The sequence below is a fragment of the Helicoverpa zea genome, chromosome 18, assembly GCF_022581195.2.
Source record: "Helicoverpa zea isolate HzStark_Cry1AcR chromosome 18, ilHelZeax1.1, whole genome shotgun sequence".
Classification (NCBI taxonomy): Eukaryota; Metazoa; Arthropoda; class Insecta; order Lepidoptera; family Noctuidae; genus Helicoverpa; species Helicoverpa zea.
Genome location: NC_061469.1, coordinates 1,462,243 through 1,485,463, shown reverse-complemented (window position 1 = coordinate 1,485,463; position 23,221 = coordinate 1,462,243). Strand labels below are relative to the sequence as shown.

At 43.7% G+C, this 23,221-nt stretch overlaps 1 protein-coding gene and 1 long non-coding RNA gene across 2 annotated transcripts; both read left to right on the top strand.

Moving 5' to 3' along the window:
* Window positions 1-25: 25 nt before the first annotated feature.
* Window positions 26-8,707, top strand: LOC124638645 (activating signal cointegrator 1 complex subunit 2). Its single transcript, XM_047175637.1, has 13 exons — window positions 26-213; window positions 289-366; window positions 1,062-1,213; window positions 1,561-1,741; window positions 2,680-2,877; window positions 3,367-3,617; window positions 3,972-4,151; window positions 5,415-5,555; window positions 5,975-6,285; window positions 6,670-6,907; window positions 7,355-7,505; window positions 7,909-8,075; window positions 8,490-8,707. Exons 1-13 carry the CDS (start codon window positions 187-189, stop codon window positions 8,644-8,646), a joined length of 2,232 nt encoding a protein of 743 aa, XP_047031593.1. The 5' UTR covers window positions 26-186; the 3' UTR covers window positions 8,647-8,707.
* Window positions 8,708-16,712: 8,005 nt separating this feature from the next.
* On the top strand, window positions 16,713-22,860 carry LOC124638954. Its single transcript, XR_006985422.1, has 2 exons — window positions 16,713-17,524; window positions 22,699-22,860. It is a non-coding gene; the product is annotated as an uncharacterized LOC124638954 (long non-coding RNA).
* Window positions 22,861-23,221: the final 361 nt, after the last annotated feature.

Here is a 23,221-nt window from a genome sequence, read left to right as displayed (position 1 = left end):
TTCAAGTCAATGTCAAATGGTAAAAACTTCAATAAAAGTCAAAAAGTGGACTCGTCGACGATTTCAATTTTTCACGATACGAAATCCTGAAATATAATATTATTTTTATACACTTTTGGACACCTCTTTGGGTGTAAATTTTAATTGAAGATCCATTTCTATATTGCAGTACTTTTGCGTAAAAGAATGTCAAACAAATGTGTTGAATTTTCCGTAAGTATTTTCAGTTTTGTACGTGACCGATGTTGAACATGCATTCCATATTTATAAATTAAAATGTTTTTACAGAACCCCGACAATTTGCCAGTGGAAAGTTTGACACTATCGGTTACGAATGCCGGCGTTGTACAGAAAATCAAAGCGTTGGTGAGTATACGCTATACGGCTTGTTGACAACACAATATTGTGAAATAGCAGATATTATGTTTGGTTAGTAGGGGAACACCCTATTTTAAGCCTTAACGCTGATGCCGCCGACATTTTAAACACGTAGATTCTTCATTTGTGTTAGCCGTGGTAAGGTTCTTCCCAGTTCTGTGTAGCTACACCATTGTTTTATTGAAGTGCCCTTGAAAATACTATAGGTATATCAAAGTATATTATAGTACTCTAATACTTATGTATTCTTTGATTACTTAGTTTAATGGATGATTTCATGATAGGATGGCTAGATACTGTTATTGTTGAACATCAATTAAATGTTTTATACAATCTCAACATCCATGGTTAAGAATTTTATTTAATAGAAGTACAGGTAAAGCAATTTTCTATGGATTTATTTTGAACTTTTAATTGTGTATCAAGATCAGGAGGGTCTTTGTATCAAACATATTTAGACACATATCAAAAGGTTTAAGATAAAATTAAATTCTAATAGAATGAAATTGTAAGCAAATGCACTAAAAGCTAAAAATATTATTTTGATTTTTCAAGAAACATTTATTACACAAAAATATTATCTTCATAAATATAATGTAATCATGATTTGTATTACATCTGTCCAAGTATACAAGTCATCTAGCACCACAAAAACCATATACAAACTTTCATGGTGATTACAGGACCCACATTGGGTGGAGAAGCGTGAGATGACAATATATGAGCGCCCACCATCCGGTAGCACCATAGTGCTGGGTGCGGTAGACACATGGAAAGTCAGGATGGAGGGTTTCCTTGAAGATGTTAAATGGTTATTAAGTTTAGAACATCATAGGTAAGGATAATTTTTTTCTATTAATGTAGATGCATATAGAGCTCTTCGAAGTTGAAATGACACATCCTACTACCGCATTTATGGTGAATGGTTCACTTAATATGCGGTAGAGGCTCATGTCAAGTTTTAAAATTATTTTTCATAAGACCTATTATGTGGACTGCAAAATAGATTCAGAATTAATTGTATTATATAATACTTGCTGTTACATATTTTTTATCAAAATTCCCAAAAAAGTAGAGGTTCTTAATTCAAATGTTTGTTTGTTTTTTATGTTTAATGTTGTGAATCACAATACCTCAAAAAATAGAACAAAAACTTAAACTACCCTCATTACTTATCCACAGGTTTTGGAGCACAATCCTCTACCACCCTCAGTGCATGGACTCCTTAGTGTCGTTCCTCCAAGAGGCAGTACCTCCGTACATACCACCGCACGAGAGCAAGGATGTTCAGAAGCTGTATGAGGAGATACGCAGAGCTGTGCTCGTTGTGTTCAGTAGGCTGGTTACTAATAAGGAAAATAAGGTATGAATTTTTGTTAATATTTATATTGATATTATAAAGCTGAAGAGTTTGTTCATATCTTGTTGGCTTGAATGCGCTAATCTCAGGAATGACTAGACCAATTCGAAAAATACTTTCAGTGCTAGATAGCCTAGATAGTGCTATGTGGCAAAAGTTTAAGCTACTTTTTATACTAGCGTAGTATTTCCCACTGAGAATATATGTTACCGTTTAGATATTCATAAATATTTATTCACCATTGTTCTTTGTTACCGTTTCGGTTTGTTTTCGCGATACGATGTCCTACACTAGTAAAACTGAAGCGGTTATTCCCCGAGTAAAATAAGTCTGAAAAATAAAACATATTGGTTATTCCCCGAGTTACTTTATTAGCTAGAAGTATTCCTAAACTATTTACATTGTTGTCGAGTACAATAAAGTTCTAGTTTGTTACCCAAACATTTCTGATAAAATGCTACAAATACAGAGGAGCTCATGGCCAGGTAATATCATCATCATCATCATATCAAAGATAGCACTGGGACTGGTTTGTCCCTGCTATCTTTTGAACATAGTCAGGAGCCAGAAAGTTTGTTTGACAACCAGTCTTGCCAATGTTCATAGAATTGCCTGTGTAACTCGGTTGAGGTCAGATAGGTAGTCCCTCCAGTTAAAACAGTAGTACTCACTGTCATAGCATAGCAGTAGGTATACATATGTGTCGGGCCTCGGTATTGTTCGCGCGAGTTACCGCGGCCCTGGTACATAAAAGGCCTACGACGGAACACGACGGTTTTTAGTCAGTAAGAGCCTGACACTCCCTCTCCGCTGCTAACCCACAGCGGGAGGGATGTTGATTTTTGAGGTCTTTAAAAAAAAAGGTATACATATAGAGATAGTAACTGAAAATTAATCATTGATTTAAAAAAAAAATACTTTAACAAAACTCATTGTTTCAGTCACAATGGATGACCAAAGAATATATGGGGGACATAATCTACAATAAGTTTATATTCACCATACCTATAATATGGGACTTATGTTTAACATACGGGGTAGACAATGGCCGACATGTGGGGAGGGTGCTGGAGTGTGTGTTCGGGCTGCAGCCGAGGTATGAGGGCGATGCTGTGGCTGCGGTGGCGTTTGTTAAAGAGGTAAGAGTACTTTAAGCAATTATTTTAAATATTCTTTAATTTGCGCCAGTGGTCTTAAAGGTGATTATAGAATTACAGCATTAGCATACCTTTGATGACATTACCGTGCGATTTTTAATTTTAAGTACTTATTATTTTGTAAACATTATTAGAAGCTCTTTATAGGCTACTTATTTCAAACGCTATTGAAATAGGTTTGGCGCCAGCGAAATAATTCACATTTATGAGACAATGTAAGCTTTGCGATAACTGTTCTTAGAAAACACTCAGATGACTAGACAAACTGAGATGGTCTGATGTTCAGATGTTCATGTTTACATAATTTTATTGAACAATCAACTGTTTTTATACTTATTTGGTACAAGTCTTTTGTTTACTATACAAAGTTACATTAATAAATGACCTAAAATATGTCAAGCTATCTCAATTTTTTGAAATAAAACCACCAACATACCAATAAAATAAAATTACCAACTTTCTACCTTCCAGGCCTTCAAATACATAATCCTACAAGTAAATAAAGACTATGATAGCGAGGAACCGCCGAATCTTCCAGAAACTTTCAAAGGTTTCTCTGAAATCAGACGTCCGTCCAGTTCGAAGGGTACTGACAAACTGACCTTCGAAATATTAAGGGATCTAGTGATACATCTATTGGATACCAGTATGACTATGAGGATATTTTTAGAAGTCTACCCTAAGAGTGTAACTATATTTAGGAAAACGAATTTTGTTATTAGGTGAGTGACAATATGTATACCTACTTTTTATTCACATATTTATTTAGGAAAATGAAATGATTGATGTTTTCGGTAATTAAATATCAGTGTTGATGTTAACCTAATTGTTGAATTCCCGTTGTCGAATATGAAAAGAAAAAAAACATTGCTTTTACATAAATATGCATTCTCCAGGTACTTTTTTTAAATTGTAAACTCTCTTCGACTGAATTTTGTCCAACAACACAAATTTTTATTAGAAAATTCTTTCACTGCTGGGAGACTATTTGGTCCAGGTACAGAAAGTAAATCACGGGACACAGGCAACAGCTAGTTGTTAAATGAAGCTCTAACTTAATATAACTTTTGTTTCAGTATAGTCCAACTTTACGAATACGGAATACCTCTATTATATGAAAAACTAGAAGAGACGGGTAATCAGACCAGTGTGACGTTTACCGAAGTAGAGGGATACATCGACATGGCTAGAGCGGAACTTATCGATATATTTAGAGAGGTACTAGCGGCGTATAAGAGTGCTATCTTTAGTGGGGAGTGAGTATTCTACTTTGTTGCAATCAAATCAATCAAAAGTCATGCTTTTGATTAAATAACTCATAATTATTTAATCAAAAGCATGACTTATTATATAATTGTTGATGAAGATTGAAATGAAATGAAATCGTTTATTTTGCAAGTTGGACATAAAATCACTTTTACACGTCATTTTTAAGAACGCTGAGGTCGGCATTTCCTAATGACTGATCCCTGAGAAGAAATGCCGAAACAAACTCAAGGGTCATACGCGGTGTCCTGCGTGAGCGACGAACGCGACGCGACGCGACGCTGCGAACGCGACGAACGCGATCAACTCAAAGGAATTCCCTACATGCGGCCTATGTGACAGTCTGCGGCGAGACGCGACGTAACGCGTACTTGTTTTGAGGGCGACCAGACGCGACACCGCGAACTATTCAGAAGCGTTGATTGTTGTGGGACAAAAAAACATAAATATTAAAGAAATCGTTTATTAGTACAAACAAGTTGGAAGATTGTTGCTGTCTGTACTTTAAATATGAACTTTCAAGCAAAATTGTAACACAACTTCTCCATGATTTGAGAAGTAATGACCAAAATCACGTAGGACATCTGTCGCGTATAGCATCGCGTCGCATTACGTCGCGTCGTGTCGCGTCGCGTCGCGTCGCGTTCGTCGCTCACGCAGGACACCGCGTTAGTCTCTTTTAAAGTCCAAACATGTTATAAATCAAATAATATTAGGTGTGAGTGTCACCATGTACGCGGTCTGGAATGGCCTTTTGAGGAAAGAGCCACATCATCATCGATTTTACCTGATTATAAACCGACTTCCCAAAGGAAGCAGGTTCTCAATTCGAACCCGTGTATATTTATTATATCTCTTGGTGACTGATATCTGCAAAGTGGTTCAACTATAATAATGATTACGTTACCTAACTAAAAAAGTTTACAATGCTGTACTAACAGTTTAGTTAAAACAATATGCTAAGTTTTGCAAATTCATCCAGTCACTGGAGTTAAATCTGTCAATTATAACATTCACTCCTTAGTGAAGAATTTGTATGACATTCTGTCACTAAGGAGTGACTTAAGTAATCATTAAATGTCTCTGAGTGGGGAGGTTAGTCACTTATTCAGGAGAATCCTCATAATATGTGATAATTTACTGGTATAAAAACTGTTTACACTATCCCCGACATTTTTGCCTGGTTGGCGTACCAATGTACCCAATTAAAAGTCTCAAGAACTAATGTAATGAAATGATTTGTTTTTTTACAGAGGCAGTATAGCAAGCCACATAGAAGACTACCTAGCGGTGATGATGGACGGGCTCTCGGAGAGGCTGCTCATCAAGGACTACCACAGCTGCTACCCGGTCCATGATGACCTGGAGATGCTGAAGCAGGCTTATCCGGAAATGTATCCTTTTGTAAAAGACATCTTCGTATTCTCAGGATCATAAATTTTGGTATATTTTAATAGCTTGTCTGAAAAGTAATTGTATTATTTTCTTTGGAATAGTATATCAAATTATAGCTTATCTTATAGTTACTTGCGGTACAATAAAAATAATTAGCGCATAGCATTGCGCTAAGAAGCGCAAATAATGCATAGCATTGCGCAAGTAACGCATAGTATTGCGCAAAAACACTTGTTTTGGGCATCAGTGTTGTCTGTGTTATTGCTGAGTTTTATATGCATATAATATTAAATTGTTAATTTATATAATTTTGAACAGTTCTTTCTGTTCATAACCATAGCTTTTCAAAGAGCCCTGATTTAAAGCTTTCCACATATATTAACATTCTATACAAAATATAACCTGAACAAAACTTCAGAGACACAGTAAAGACTGACTTCATTCTCCAAGCAATATACTCTAACCTAGACGAGCCCGTGCCCGACCTAGCCCCGCCCCCCGGCCCCGCCCACCAGCAGCTGACCAATGGGCACGCAGACCACGCCCCCGCGACCACAGACACGGAGATACCCGACAATGTTCGGGAAGAGTCGTTGATTAGCGAAGTTAAAGATATTCTACCACATTTAGGAGATGGTTTCATATTGAAATGCTTGCAACACTATGGTTTTAATGCGGAGAGGGTTATTAATAGTATTTTAGAAGATAATTTGGCTCAGCCTTTGAGAGGTAGGTGACTTTTCTACTTATTGCATTTTGTAGCATAGAGTTATTTTTATAAAAAATAGTCGAAGAACTGTTATATTTTTTGCATAAATAACATTAAATATTTAGAAAAAGAAGTAACTGAAAATTGCTCTAATCCTTTATCCTGTAAAATTTAAATAAAAAAACCGTTTATTTAAATTGTAGGCTTCACGCCATATAACTTTGCATTTTTGAAGTAAGCTATTTTTCGCTCTATACGCATGCAGTAGTCTCTTGTTAGCAATCTTTGGACGAGCAAAGCTTCTCTACAATGTCAAATCATCAAATGGCTAACTTCAGAATTGCAAAATCAATACTGCTAGTTCATTGGCATTCCAAAAATAATAATACTTTTGATCCTTCCAGCACTCGACCAGTCCCTTCCAATAATCCCCGAAGATCCTTTAGACTCCAAATTCCTGGAGACCGGCATCGCTCGCCTCAACGTCTTCGACGGCGATCAGTTCGACATCATGACGCGAGACGACGTGGATGTGTCCAAGATCCATGTGGGCAAGAAACGGTCCAAATACAAGGATCTGAAGGATATGCTCGATGACAAGACTGAGGTTAAGCAGCGGGTTGATATTTATAGCAAGTATAAGTGAGTATTTTTGGAGTTTACTAGTGTTTCCATGTAGTCTCACCGGAGAAAAGCCCGCATGAAGACATATAGCCTTCTTCCAAAATGGGTTATATAACACAGAACGATTTTTAGAATATTGGACTTGATTTAGACTTGCTGTCTAAGTTCGTTCAAGCAAACAAACAAATATACTATTATGATATTAGTTTTTAGTCTGTGTGGTCCTACGGGCTATTTGTGCTGTGCTTACAGTATTGTTAAGCCGTTATTATTAGGTAGTAGGCTGTTTTGTTTTAACAGTTTTTCTACCATATGGGAAGATACAAAATTGACTATTTTCCTGGCCGTTGTTTAGTAGTCGTTGATGTGTCGATATTGTGTGCCAGATAGTTGCTATAGGAGCTAAATTTTTACCTGTTCAAAACTACATAACCTAGAATTACCAATACTTTTCTTTCCTTCCAGCCTGGTCTGTGATGAGGTGGATATGTATTCTGACGAATATGACGACACGTACGACTCGGACGGCGTGACGCCCAGCGCCGACGCCGATGACGCCCGGCGGCCATTCGTCACGCCACGAGCACTGAGGCAGATTGACAGAAATGATGCAGAGGTAAGATATTTTTATGGTATTATAATTAAGCTTCTGTTAGGGCTTTCACCCGCGTCTCGGGGGTAGCACTCCGCGCACTTGGATAAAATTTAATTTATAGCTTTCCTAAAGTCAGGCCAAAATCGCTTTGTGAGTTTTAGGAACTTTCAAAAAGCAGCCTGGAGCATGTTTGTCAATGTTACACCTTCGTGTCCGAGAGGGCACGTGTCGCCGACGTCCCGAATGGTACTTAGCAGTAGTCGTTGTTACAACTAGCGTCAAGCGGGTTTGACAAAAGTTCTGACACTAGGGCTTGTTCGATGACTAAACCTGCAGAGAACACACTTACCATACCAAACTTATTACGTGCAAAACAATCTAAAATTTATATGTATGCAATTCATGCCTGCTATTTACTTTCCAGGAGGAATCAGACGATGAGCCGGAACCACAAGAAGACGAGAAGCCGTCCAGCAGTAAATCTCGCATGGACTTCTGCGTGAACCCTGAGGAGCTGCGAGCTCGGAGAGAGGCTAACTACCAGGCCAAGCGGGGCCGGGGGGCTGCACATAGACCTGCACCTCTTCCTAGGTAAGAGACGTAGCTAGATGGTGTTTTTAAGGGTTCCTGAAGTGTGGGAATGGGATCCTGTTATAGACGTGAGTTTCGGACTCAGAGAGAGGCTAACTATCGGGGTAAAAGAGGCAGGGGGGAACTGTATAGACTTGCACCCGCTCCTAGCTAACGACGGTTTTGGGGAACCTGAAGAGTGTTTTTATGTTGCTATTATAAAATTTTCGCTGTCTGCGTCTATCTCGAACAGATACTTGACTGCAGATTGTGTTTTAAGTATGCAATACTTAAGAAGTACGTAAGAAATTATTATGCGAATTCTACTTGACTGATTATTTTTCTGGCATTTGAAGGCGACATAGTTTGCCCTCATACAAACAGTATACATAGTTTTTAATCTGTTAATATATTCTTTTATTTCTTTTTTTTCAGAAATACGGATGTAACAGGCAAGCCGAAAGGTCAAGGTCAGGACAAGGACGTTCTGCACAATAGAGACAAGAAAGAAAAACACAAGTCGGCCCGCGCCAATCACAACCGGAGGTCAGGAGCGCAGTGGAAACGCAGTCAGGGGATGATGCCGTCATAATAGAATACCATGTGTAGTGAGAGATTTTTTATTGAATGCCATCATAAAGTTGAACATCATGTATAGTTAGAGTTTTTTGATCAGCCTATGTAATATCTTGTATAACGGACAACGATTGAAAAGCCTGTATAACAGATGTTGATTATCAAGTGTAGAGATGGCTGGATTGATCAGCCTGTATAATGGACATTGGTAGAGCAAACTGTATAGTGGTTATATTTTATTGAACGGTCTGTATAATGGATATAGATTGAACAGCCTGTATATTGGACATCGATTGAACACCTTGTATAAGTTTTCCTTGCACTTATACACTTACATGATGTTTTTAACACTTGCCTTAGTGAAAATAATTATTTTTAAAACACTAGCATCCTGTTATAATAACCAATCTCAGTTATATGTGTACAGCTTTCCAAAAAAAATAGATAAATCCCAACGAGATCATAGCAATGAATTATACATTAAGTTATGAAATATTGCATAAAATCCTGAATACTTGAAATTTTCCAAAACTTACGACGGTTCGTTATTGAATGCGCAAAATATAGCACTATAAACCACACACATACTGCCACACAGAATTTATTAAATAGATAATTAAGGGTCATGGCACATTATAGCGGCACCGAAATAGCACGGCTGCAGCACGGCGTCGCCTCGAATTTAGACTACGGCGAGCGGACAGCGCCAACCACGCGCTGGCCGCTCGCCGCCGGCCGCGAGGTGTAAGCTTGCTGTCACCGCAAACTCAATATTATTTTAAGACAGTTATGATTGATGTTATGATTGAACACGACGTAATGACGTTGTTTCGCTGCCGGCTCGGAGTCGGCGCGCTGTACGCATGAGGTCCGCTCGCTTGCAGCACGCGGGCGGCGAGTCGAGTTGTGTGGCAGCGGCAAGCGCGCTGACTGCTCGCCGTTGACTTTTTCATATTGACATTACGAAATATAATATACACGATTTAATGCTCTAAATCAGTGGTTCTTAACCTTTTTGACATGAGGGACCACTTTGACCAAAGTTGTCTTGCCGGGGACCACCTCATCGGTTTATCTAAATTAGTACTCATTCTTTATTATTTACCAAAAAAAAAACTGAATTTTTGGGTCAGTTCTACTCAAAGCTAAACGCATTTCGGCAGTTGTGTAGGTAAGCAAATGCAAATAAAGAAAAACTTGCCTATGTAGTTTCCAAATGCGCGAGCGAAGCGAGCGCGAAATTTTTATCGGACTTAAGGCGAGGAATTGGTCAACAATAATTCCATAACCGGCACGCGCATCTAAGGCGCCAAAAGGGGTCGGAGCGTCTGAGCGGGGCGAGGATAACAATACGCGCGCTAGCTTATAACTAAAAGTCGTAAGCGACAAAATGGTTTTGTAATTTTATTATTTAGAAATGATAATTTGATAAAAATTCCTTCTACAATTTTAAAGAGTATGTACATACTCAACTACTAAAAAACTTAAGAGGCTTAAATCGGTCCCGTATGCCCATAATATGTGAATCTCTTTTTAAAAAGAGGTATGTTTGATATATTTTTCTCTGTTATAAAAGTTACCTAATCATGTTTCTACGTCTAACAAAATAAGGTTCATATCATGAACTTTCAGGTAACCAAGTTGTATTTTGATCCGTTTTGTATTTACTGAGAAAAATTGAAATCCTTGGCGCCAAAAATTCCAATTCGTCCTCTTAAACCAAATACTACGTAAAATGTAGCCCAAACGTACTTAACTTTTTGTTTGTTGACAAATTCAAAAATAAGGGCATATAGTTTCTGAATACGCGAGCGAAGCGAGCGCGAAATTTTTATCGGACTTAAACCAAAAAATACATAAAATGTAGCCCAAACGTACTTAACTTTTTGTTTGTTGACAAATGCCAAAATAAGGGCATAATACAGTTTCTGAATAGGCGAGCGAAGCGAGCGCGAAAATTTTATCGGACTTCAACCAAATATTACGTAAAATTTAGCCCAAACGTACTTAACTTTTTGTTTGTATTTGTCAAATACAAAAATAAAGGCATACAGTTTCTGAATACGCGAGCGGAGCGAGCGCGAAATTTTAATTATTTTTTAAGACTCAAAAACAAAATTACATAAAATGTAGCCCAAACATACATTTTCATGAATGGGGGGGACTAGGTACGATACACCCGATATACGTCCATGCGAAAACCCCCGCTCGCAATTATAAGTCGATAAAAAATAAGTTTGATAACGTATAGCAACGTCGCGAAGCTCAGCTTCGCGGACCACTTGGAATGCCTCCAGGGACCACCAGTGGTCCGCGGACCACCGGTTAAGAACCACTGCTCTAAATTGAATGACAAGTTAAATGCTGGTGTGGAGCGGTGCTGTTGCGGTGCCGTTATAATGTGCCATGGCCCTTAGCCTACTGCAAATAAATAAGAATCAAATTATTAAGTGCCTATATAGAATTCAATTAATCGTAATAAAAAAAGAATTAGTCACACGCTAGGAAACATTTAACATAATTCACGCTTTACTAAATAGTTATTACGTAATAACATACAATAGTAAAAATATTATGCCAACAAAGATATTGAAATAAACGCTCAAATTTTGGCTTAAGAGTTCATCATCATCTGCCTAGCCATTTCCTAACTATATGGGTCGGCTTCCAGTCTAACTGGATGCAGCTGAGTACCAGTATTTTATTTTAGCTTAAGCACTGCAGAAAAAAAAAACACAGTCCAGCCTATTATCGACCTTATCCTCAATTGAAATATAATCTAAAGTCTGTTGACGTAACTTTCTGTCTAGAATCCGCATCACAATTGCGTTAGTTGATTTCAGGTCTTATTGCAATGGAGATAAAGTTGATAATACTTAATTACATTAAAATCAGCATCAATTACTGATTTATTAATATAAAGAGTCACGAGGCAAGTCACGGAATGTTAATATTTTCGAAAACCAATGTATACTAAAAACAATAATTGTAATCACTGTGTTCTTAATACGTATCCAATAGCAATATTTATGTTTGCATACACAACAAAATTAAATAAGCATTGTAATATTTTCATACATTTAATAAAAAAAAAACTTAGTTACCCAATAATTATAGGAAATATAAAATGACGATAAATGAATTGTCAAATAAAACGCAAAAAGTTAGCTAAAAACTCATTATAAACTCAGAAATGGAAAATGTGTAAAGATCTTTTCAAAGAATGTCTTGTAAAATGTATTGAACGAATTATTTAAACCCGCATAGTGAATTATTGCTTGCCGCGGTCAGGCTATGGATGGGTGACCATCACCTTTATAAATATGGGAGAAATCGTAAAAATATTAATCATGATCTTGATCTCATTCCGGTCATGACAAATCGTGTAATTGGACTAAAATTTTAAATTGAGGGAAAATGTGTCTGCGCACATACTTTTGCGCTATAATGAGTTATCGTTTCTTTAAAGACTGGCTGTCGAGACCATAAAATCTAAAAATATTATTTCTGTGTACTTATCATTTATATTACACGGTGGTCCTATAATTATCAACTTCTAAAGTTATTTAAATAGATAAAACAAGGGATATTTTTTTATTACAATACCGTTGATAAGGTTATCAATTATGTATACTTATACTATAATATAATAAAGAGGTTTTTTTTGTTTGTTTGTACCCTAAAAGCTCTGAAACTACTGAACCGATTCAAAAATTATTTCACTGTTGTGAAGCTAGACTATCCTCGAGTAACATAGGCTATATTTTATCCGGATACAGGCAGTAGTGTCAAAAAAACTCGGGTAAAACCGCGGGCAAACAGCTAGTATATAATAATATGCATTATCGAAGACAGCGTGATAAAAACTTGTGATTAGAATAACTATGTATATTGTGTAACATAATGTAACTCTTAGTATAAATACTGGTTTTGTTATTTATATTCGCAATGAAGTTGTATTTATTATTTGGTTGTTTTATTTTTGAGGTCATCTTGCACTTTTAGACCGCTATCCGTGATCGTCAGAATCGCTGTCGCTCCTCATAAGTCCCCCCTAAATAGGTATGGAGAGTTGCTACCTAATTGCTACCAGCTGCCATTACTTGCTACAAATTGCTACCCTCGTGATTTTGAACATGATTTGTATATAGAGGGTACAGCCATTGTGATAATAGGATGGCTGTCACTTTTCTCAGTGGAGTCGACGCTTGTAAAACGGCAGTGTGATAACTAGTGGTCTTCCAGAATTGTTATAATAGGCGCTCTTTGTACCTACTCTTCAAGGGATAATATATACATATACGCGGTTTATGTCATGATATTTATAACAAAGTACATAAAAGACCTTGAGTGGTTTCGTGTCTATAAAGAGGATGTCAAACGAATACCTAAACCCATCTAAGTATGTGTTTGCCGCCAACGATGTCGTCATTTGGAGATCCGTTGAGTTTTGGGATCTTATATGAAAACAAGAAGAACATACTTAGGTACAATATTTGACAGAAAAAAAAGATTTTCTTTGAAATAAAATGTATACGGATAGCTAGGTGCGTATCTGTGTGAAAGCTTTGATCTTAAAATATGGTAGTACAAGTACTATTACCCGGATCTACGTACCTATGACACAGATTACTACCTATAATGGGAACGGGTATACGAAGACCACTCGGACGAAGCGGCGTGCCAGTTTTTAAATGCAGCATGGCAACTTGCAAAGGTATAATGAAGGTTATTATGTTAAAGGCCTTTAGGCCTAGTGCAGTAGCATTAAACATGATTTTTCATACACACATCCCGCAAAAAAATATTCAATTTAAATAATTCACTTATAAGAACTCAATACTATACAGAACCTTTGTATAGGATTGCAAATAAAACGAAAGGCTCAGCGATTAACTGTCGGCGGTGAATAGTGGAGGTTGAATCGCGCGTGTCCGGAATAGCAATATCTCATCTTTGCGATGCGCTTGCGGCGGTCAGGGAGAGATGGGGTGATGAGCGGAGCGGGTAACAGAGCGATTATAATAACAGTAATTATTTTCTCGGATTTTGGGGTAATTTAGTTTTGTTTTGGTAACTTACCCAAATAATAAAGGCACGCTGTTGCTATTTGAATTTGAGGTCGGGTCTTTAGGTAGACTTTGCAAAGACGGCGAGAGCAGACGTTTGAAATCAACAGCTTAATATGCATGGACATTGAAATCTGCTTTTTTCTAACAAGTGGTAAGTTTTGTTCTGTTCTTATTTACAGCAAATACGACGCACTGATGTTCACGGCGGATCTGCTTTGCTGCAAATTAAATAGATATTTAGGAATAAACTGTGTATACCTTCAGATTATCGGCTTATTTAAAAACTACCAAATTTCGTTGACTGTAGGATAGGTTGTAGGTTGCTTGTACATTCATATTCTCAACAGGGGCATCCCCTTGCATAAGGGTGAAATGATGTTTCTCTTGTACACAAAATAACTCAAAACACACACTAAGTCCTAACCCTCACAACAAAGGTGCACCGCGCTCATAAAGGCGTCGTAACCATAGCCCTAAGTTTGCCACGATGTCTTCATGCAGCCACATAACATTCGATGCGCCTGCGTCGACCCGAGCGCAAGAGACATCGTACGGCCAATAGCTAGCGAGCTGTATGTAGGAAGTAAGTTTAGTGCTTGGGTTTATCGAAGGTTTGAGATTATGTATTAAGTTTATAAACTGGCGAATATAAATAAGTTTTGTATTATATTCTATGAATCTCTTCACATCTGAATAAAAAAGTTATGTAGCGTATGTCTTTGCCATGCATACGGGCCTACAGAAGCCCGGATTTTTAGAAGGTGAACGTGGGACTGAAGCCAACACGCTGAAACATTTTTGATGCTAGTGGTGACACATTAATGTTCTTTTCCAACGCCTGTTTTGCATTCGCATCTTTTTTAAATAAAAGGGTGCGTAGTGCCGGGTGCGTCACAATTTTGAGGTACCTACAATGGGTGCATATGCTTCAACTGTAAAGTATTCCATTTCAACGGTAGGATTAGCTTAACATTTAGTTATTATTTTAGTTTAGACTTGACAAAAGTTATTCAAAGTGAGTTTACTTTTGACATTTGCAGTTAGAAACTAGGGGGTATTGTTAGCACGTTAAGCTGAAATTGTTGTGTAGTAATAGTACCTAATCATTATTAAAAGCTTATAATGTCTTCCTTATTGTCTAAACCGCTACTTTACTACAAAATAACGATAACAGTGTGTGCGGGGTTTTGTGTTGGCTCCTAATAAACGAACACTAGAGGCTTTTCATAATGGAAGTAAACGGTATGAAATGGGTGTTAAGGCTGACCATTATACCATATTTTTTTCTCTACATACTCAAGTTTTGGACAGATTACCAGTAAGATAGTAATCTGAGTCACGAAAGTCGTCTTTGGTCCTCGTGGCCCCTCTCTAAAAGGCAGAAGACGGCACAAACGCTGAGGTTTTTAGTGGGTGCAAGCCCCACATAACCTCACCGTCTCCCCGGGCGGTGTGTGTATGCGTCAGGCATTTTCCTCAGCAGAAACAAAAAAAAAAAGGATAGTAATCTGAGGAAAGTATTAGGCACCTATAGGTATAACCTAAGATCAAGTAACTAGAGTATGATGCATCATATTAGGACAAAGGTCGTATTCCTAGCTACAGAAACCCATCAAAAGATACGAAGTTTTATCTCCTAGTAGACTGAAAAAAGTTAATTTATCAGAGATACATAATTATAACTCCACACATCCACATTTAAATGCATTATTCATCCCACATCAAACACATGTGTAATAAAATAAATAAAATACATTAATGTCACTATAATGACCAGTCTGGGGCTGCAATGCGCCCGTTTTATTATATTACCTGTAATAGGGGGCATTAGGGAGGGGCGGAAGGATTTAATAAGTGAGCGGCGCGCGCACGGCGAAATTGCGCCGCTCCATGCGTAAGCGCACCGCTCCGGGCGGTGGTAGAGATGTGAGGTGTGGTTTATCGATAGATTGAAAACCAAATAAAATACATAGTAAAATACATTTTTCAGTTTTGTTGATGTTATCTACTTAAATTTTATCGGTCTCTGCACATGGTGGTAGAAAGGTAGGTAACACACATACCTAAGAGTGATAGCTGGGAGGAAAACCAAACTGGTGTGAGTAGCTCTACTAGAATAATAATTTAACTGTTACTCAAATAGAGTTAATGAGGCTGCAATTCCGTCAGGTTTTTTAAGGATAGCAGGGAGGGCTTGCTCTAGCTACTTCGGTAAAAAATTCATCCTCAGAGTACAAACCGACAACAAGAAGATTTTACTTACGTAGTAGGGCTATTTGTTCAAGAGTTCATTCCGTCGCAGTTAGGTTATCTCAAAGTTTCCTAATTAAAAACAGCATTGTTTTATCGATACTTCAACTTTCCCGCGGGATAGCGTCACAGCCCTACTGGCGTCGTGTGTAATTTATTTCCCATTGAGTGTACTTGCGTCGATTATTATTATTGTTCCACGAACTGTGCCGGCGCAGGGTTATAACAATGTAGCAATATGTTGCTCTCCGCGAAGTTATTGTTTCATACAAATTGTTGATCGCCACTTGCCTGTGGACTTTGAGATTTAGACATCACTAGCCACTGGATTCGATAAAGAATACTTTTGGAAATCAGTAATACCTAAGTAGGTACTAAAGTTTCAAATGAAACGCCTGGCGCTGGTGGATAAGGTTTCGGGTTCGATTCTTGGGCAAGGCTGAAATTGCTTTGTGGGTTTTCAACTAAGCCAATACATAGCAGCTTAAAGTCTGCAAGATGCACTATTAAAATATGTCCTGCGCAGCAGGCTGACAAACAGCCGCTCGAACCAGGATCGATTTACATTCTGGACATCATTATTTATCGCAGAGAATATAGAAAACGGAAGCCTCTACACGGTTGAAATTCTACCAAAAGTAATACATTATTTTTTTATGCAGGCAACACTAAAACGTCAAATCATTGCACCTAATCTTGTGTGGCCATAGTAACTTCTATTTCACGGGATATTTAACTATATAAAAGGGATAGATTTAGGTACTTTAACGTGTGAGAAAGAGATGTGGGATAGAGTTATCTTCAGGGCAGGAAATGAGACATCAAAGCGGTTGGCAGTGACCGCGCCAATTAGACGGGGCTCGTGATGTAATGTGTGCTTAGAGCGTTAAAACAATTGGATACGCCCATGGTGTGTGTGACTTGTCCTATACGGTAACAATGGCTTTACACTTTCAGTTTTTCACTTGGATTTTTGCACGGATCGTACGGACGTTGAAACAACAATTGCCAACAACCGCTTCAAACGATGACACTTGGAAACGCCGACAGATTTTTTACCGCACGGAAAGAAAAACAGAGCTTACCTATTTACGCGTCAAATCTATTTATCTAAAACTATATCTCTAGGAGTACGAGAAAACCGTTGTATTTGTAATTTTTTCGTGTATGTGCGTAATGATGGATGTTAAATGCAGAGATATTTGTTGCGTTGACGCTACCTTCGTAAATTCGCCGACTTTTTAGCAGAGAACTTTGTGTTCGTGGCGGCTCCGGTTGGTTAATCACTCTAAGAATGTGCAGGATGTCGGCAAACTTCTTGGAAGAGCACAAAAGATAATTTGATGATGTAATTGTTGGTTGAACGGGATCGGGAGGGCTGTCTCGAATTGGGTGAAATTGGCAACGGACCGTAGACGACATTCTTCGAGCTATAAAACGATATAATTTGTGGGTTTAGATTTACTCTGGCCTTTCTATAAGATGACACCGTCTGTTTTCATATATAGGTATAGGTAGGTAGATACTCTAGGTACATAGATACTTGAAAATAAACCATCATGTAGGCACTAGGTATTGTTGAAACCCCACCGACGGGGTCCCCACGTTGTCGTCGTGGTGGGGCTTGCGTGCCTCAATGATCCTGAAGCTCTGCCGGTAGAGATACTCATGCCGGAAAGGTTCAGGGGAGAGGCCAGACAAAGAGGGACCCAGGGAGGGGCCGCTCCTGACCAGTCGACGCTTGTGGACATGGCAAGGATGCGGCCATACCCGCGGAGGTGCAGGCGCACCAAAGCGGTGCTCGTTTGCTCTTCGTACAACGAAGAGCAAACCTTTCGGCAGGTTTCCTGAGCCGGGTTGGCTGGACAGCAGACGGAGGCATGTATAATGCCGCCGCCGAGGGCTTGGCTTAATCGCCCGGCCCAGAGGAAGGACACCTTATAAAAAACCACCCAATCCCAAGTTTCGGGAGCGCGGCGAGGGGATGAATGGCCGTGGGGGACACGGTCGTTAGCGCTCCCCCCTGTTGGGGCCAGCCGCCCCCAACAGTATGTAGGCTTGCCCCGGTATGAGGCCACTGCCGGGGTGGACGTATATTTGCTCTCTACTCGTGGGAACTATATGGAAACCGCAAATGAAAAAACCCAAAACAAAGATGAAAGGGAGTGGGATGAGGACTCGGGCTCCGAGTCTGCATCCAGTGATGGAGCAGCGGGAGACCTCAGGGTCCCCCAAAGCAAGAAGGACCACCGAGTCGACGCCTTCCTAAAGAAGAAGAAGGACGACTTGGGGTCTTCCTCCTGTGGCCGCGGGGCCCCGGCCAAAAAGGCCGACCGGAGGCCGGAGAAGGGGAGGGTCGCTGAGGCGCCCAAGGACAAGGGAGGAGCAGCTCAACAGAGCTCCTCCGAGGAGGACTCGGCGGCCGTCGGCTCTGACCAGGAGCGGAGGGCCAATTTCGCCAAGACGGTGGCGGCCGCGTTCAAGGGCGTGTCCCAAAAGCGCGTCAAGGCTAATAAACAGAGGGCGATTGACTCGGCCTCCGCCACAATCATTGCGGCAGCTGAAGCAAGCTTCGGCCAGGCTCCAAAGAGCGATCTGGCCAAGCTGCAAGAGCAAGTGGCTCGTCTCACGGCCGCCCTGAACTCGCTCCTGGAGGAGAACAGGAGTCTCCGGGCGGACCTTAGAAAGATGAGAGAGCAGGAGGCCGAACGCAGCGGGACCACTTCACAGCGGCCGCAGTCCTCCCCGGTGGAGAGCCAGGTCCTAGCCCTGGTTCGGCAGGAGATGGCGGCCTTCCAGGCCCGTTTCTCCGTCCTGGAGGGCAGGGTCCTACGGCCTCCCCTCGCGGCGCCGAAGCCCCCAGCGGCCCAAAGGGCCTCTTATGCGGCTGCGGCTGCAGCGGCACCCCCGCCCAGAAGGGGACCGCCGAACAAGCCACCTGTGGCGGCGCCGAGCGGGCCGCCCAGGAAGGCGGCTGCCCAGCCAAAGCCCAAGGCCGCAACAGCGGTCCAGGCGCAGAGGACCCCGGTGCCAACACCAGCACCGGTTCCGTCGTCGGCACCAGTGGCGAAACGCCCTCCGAAGCCGACTCCATCTGCGGCCCCTACCTCTCCTGCCACTCAGTCCGAGTGGCAGGTGGTGGGGGAAAAGAAAGAAAGACGGAGGGCGGCCAAGGCGGCCAGAAAGAAGGCCCAAAGGCAGCGTCGCAAGGAGCAGCCGCCGCGGCGCAGCTCCGCGCCGTCGCCACTGCTGCTGTCGCAGCGCCCGTCTCTGCGTCTCAAGAGGAGGAAGACGTGATGGAGTGCTAGTCTGGCTCCATTACGCTTCCTCCAGGCGAACATCAACCACTGCGCCCGTGCCCAGGATCTGTTGCTCCAAAGCATGGCGCAGTGGTCGATCAACATCGCCGTGGTCGCTGAGCCGTACTTTGTCCTTCCCAGGGATGACTGGGTTAAGGACCTTAGCGGCTCAGTGACCATCATATCGTCGGCCGCCGCTGGTACTCCTTCCCTCGAAGGGGTGAAGAGTGGAAGGGGTTGCGTCGCAGCACGGTTCGGGGAGATAGTCGTCGTGGGGGTGTACTTCTCCCCGAGCCGAACTCTCGCCGAGTTCCACAACTCCCTCCTGGAGTTGTCCGTCGTCGTCGGAAGTTATTCCCTCCCCGTGATAGTGTTAGGGGACTTCAACGCCAAGAACTTGGCCTGGGGTTCCCGACGCACAGATGCACGGGGTAGGATGGTGGAGGACTGGGTGCTGGAAGCAGGCCTGGTCGTCCTCAATCGGGGTTCTGTCCCCACGTGTGTACGGATGCGGGGCGAGTCAGTGGTGGACATCTCGTTCGCCAGCCCCGCTCTGCTGCCGCGTGTCTTTGACTGGCGTGTGGAGGAGAGGGTGGAGACCTACTCCGATCACCGGTACATCCGGTTTGACGTCTCCGCCCAGAACCCTAGCGCGCCGGTCCTGCAGACCCCGAGTGGTCTACGTTGGGCGCTGAGGCACCTTGACCGGGAGCTTCTCCTGGAAGCCTCAGTCGTGCAGGCCTGGGTGTCATCACCGGACAGGCCCGCCGACATCAACGACGAGGCGGAGTGGTTCCGGGAGACCATGTCCGAGATTTGTGACGTGGCCATGCCCCGAGCCCCGCCAGGACGCGCCCGACGCCAGGTGTACTGGTGGTCTTGCGAGATCGCCGCCCTTCGAGAGGCGTGCGTCGCTGCGAGGCACCTGTACACCAGACACCGCAGGCTGCGCATCCGCCCTCCGGATGCAGAAGCCAGGGAAGCAGAGCTGTACGAGGGATACAGAGCTGCGAAGACCGCCCTCCAATTGGCCATCATCCAGGCCAAGGAGGTGGCCAATGCGGAGTTGCTGGGGTCTCTGGACAGGGACCCGTGGGGGCGCCCGTACAAAATGGTGCGGGGCAAGCTCCGCCCATGGGCCCCCCCGCTGACCCAGAGCCTTCGGCCTCAGCTGGTGGAGGAGGTGGTGAGCGCTCTGTTCCCTTCGCGCGGGGAACACTCTCTCCCGCCCATGTCTCTGCAACCCGCGGTGTCAAGTACGGACCACACTTCCGACGACGACGATGTCCCCGAGGTGACTGGGGTGGACCTGAGAGTGGCGGTGGCTAGGCTGAAAGCCAAAAACACCGCCCCAGGGCCTGATGGCCTGCCTGGCAAGGCCTGGGTCCTGGCCCTTGAGGCTCTCGGGCCTCGACTTAGGGGGCTTCTCAGCGCATGTTTGGAGAGGGGCCAGTTCCCACTTCGTTGGAAGACAGGGAAACTGGTCCTCATACGGAAGCCGGGGCGCCCTGTGGGCAATTTGAGCGAGTTGTCGCACACCGCCTCGTCGCGCACCTTGGGGGGATAGGGCCGGACCTTGCGGACCACCAGTTCGGTTTCCGCAAGGGGCGCTCAACGGTGGATGCCATCATGCGCGTGAGAGCTCTCACGACGGGGGATGCTGTGTCCCGGGGGGGGGGGTCGTCTTGGCGGTGTCTCTTGACATCGCCAACGCCTTCAACACCCTTCCCTGGAGTTGCATCAGGGAGGCACTCCGGTATCACCGGGTGCCGACCTACCTTCGTCGCGTGGTCGAGGCCTATCTGTCGGATAGGTCCATCATTTACCCTGGTCACAACGGGGAATGGAACCGGCGAGAGATGTCGTGCGGTGTTCCGCAGGGGTCGGTACTGGGGCCGCTCTTGTGGAACATCGGCTACGACTGGGTGCTGCGCGCCGACCTCCCTAGCGGCGTCAGCGTGGTCTGCTACGCTGACGACACGCTGGTTCTGGCACAAGGGAGGTCGCACCAGGAGGCGGCCGACATAATGACGCGCGGGGTTGCGACAGTCATCGAGAGGATCCAGCTGCTGGGCCTGGAGGTGGCCTTGCACAAATCCGAGGCCATGTGCTTTCATGGGCTTCGGAACGCGCCACCTTCAGGCTCCCAGGTCACGGTGGGGGGGGGGTTACCATCGGCGTCGAGAGGGCGATGAAATACCTGGGACTCGTCCTCGACGGCCGGTGGAACTTCGTCGAGCATTTCCGACGTTTGGGCCCCAAACTGGAGAAGGCAGGTGCTGCATTCAAGCGGCTCCTGCCCAACCTGGGCGGCCCAAACGCCCCCTGCCGCAGACTCTACGCGGGGGTCATGCGGTCCATGGCCCTTTACGGGGCCCCGGTATGGGCACGTTCGGTACGGCCGCGTGCTGTACACTGCCCCAAAGGGTGATAGCCATTAGGCTAATCCGGGGGTACCGCACGATTTCCCGCGAAGCAGCTGGCCTACTTGCTGGACTGCCACCGTGGGATCTGGAGGCGAGGGTCTTCTTGCGCCTGTACGACTGGCGCGAGGAGGCTCAGCGCCGGGGAGAAACCCCGTTGCCGCGGCAAGTTGTCGCGCAGCGGGCGGAGCTCCGGCGCGATCTCATGGTGGCCTGGAGGGAGCGACTGTCGCAACCCAGTGCAGGGCACGCCACCATCGTGGCGGTAAGTCCCCTCTTTGAGGAGTGGCTCGGGAGGAGTCACGGCGCCCTCACGTACCGCATGACGCAGGTCCTCACCGGATACGGTTGTTTCGGGAGGTACCTGCACCGCATCGGTCGTGAGGAGGCGCCCGGGTGTCACCATTGTGCGGACAGCCCCGAGGACACGGTGGACCACACAGTCCAGGTGTGCCCCGCATGGGAAGGGCACCGCCGGGTCCTCGTCGAGGCTTTGGGCGGCGGCGACCTCTCGCGTCCGGCCCTGGTTCAGGCCATGGTCCGGGGCGAGAGGGAATGGGATGCCGTCGCCTCCTTCTGCGAAGCGGTCATGCTCGAGAAGGAGGAGGCGGAACGCCAGAGAGTTCGCACCTCTCATCCCGGCCGCCGCGCTGGACCAGGTAGACACCATGGGCGCCGGGTGTCGCGAGATGACTCCCGGCCACCGTAGGCGTGGGTCTGCGGGCGGTGAGTTCGGGTGGCTCATCGTCCCTCTGTCTTTCTAGACGACAGACCCGTGTCGACGGCGCGCGTTGTTCCACGCGCTCCTCAAGGAGATGTCAGCAACCCCAGCGGGGCCCAGCAGGGCCAAGGCCTGCCGGGGCTGCGGGTTGTTCGAAAGAGATACCGCGGCCCTGGTACATAAAAGGCCTATGACGGAACACGACGATTTTAGTCAGTAAGAGTCTGACACTCCCTCACCGCTGCTAACCCACAGCGGGAGGGGTCATTTGATGATTTTACGTCGATAAAAAAAAAAAAAAAGGTATTGTTGAAAAGAAGTTAGATACAATGTAATACCTTCTTTAAGGTCTATGACCTATTATCTATTTATAGAAGAAATGTGTCTTTTGTCAAGCATGTAAGAAACACTTTAAGAAACATGGTATTCTGAAAAGTCACATAATAAAATTCCATATTATATTTATATTCTGTTTCACTGTTCCCTTCAGGTATCCATAGCAGACATTACCTGCCTAACAAAAAAAAAACGGGGGTTTGACCGAAAGACTCGGTGTCACCTTCCCAAACCAAAACTATTGAAAAACCGCAACATCAACAAACTTCACAACTGTCAATTACACTCCCACGACCCAAAAACAGGCTCCCACAGCAATTCGCACTAAAAGGATCCTACCCAATTGAGTCCCTGATGGCAATCGCACCAGCCCCTTATAACCCTAGGTCTAAAGTTAATTGTCGTCTGGGCCGTCGTCTGGCGGTCTATAATCATGCAATCAAGTGTAATGGCCCGTTGCCCAATAGATACGGCTGGACAATTCCAGTAC

Bases quoted from the DNA above. Each gene is read 5' to 3' on its own strand.
- LOC124638645 (XM_047175637.1), top strand. From the start codon at position 187: ATGTCAAACAAATGTGTTGAATTTTCC. The intron at 7,506-7,908 runs GTAAGATATTTT...TTTACTTTCCAG, and splicing joins TTGACAGAAATGATGCAGAG to GAGGAATCAGACGATGAGCC. The intron at 8,076-8,489 runs GTAAGAGACGTA...CTTTTTTTTCAG, and splicing joins AGACCTGCACCTCTTCCTAG to AAATACGGATGTAACAGGCA.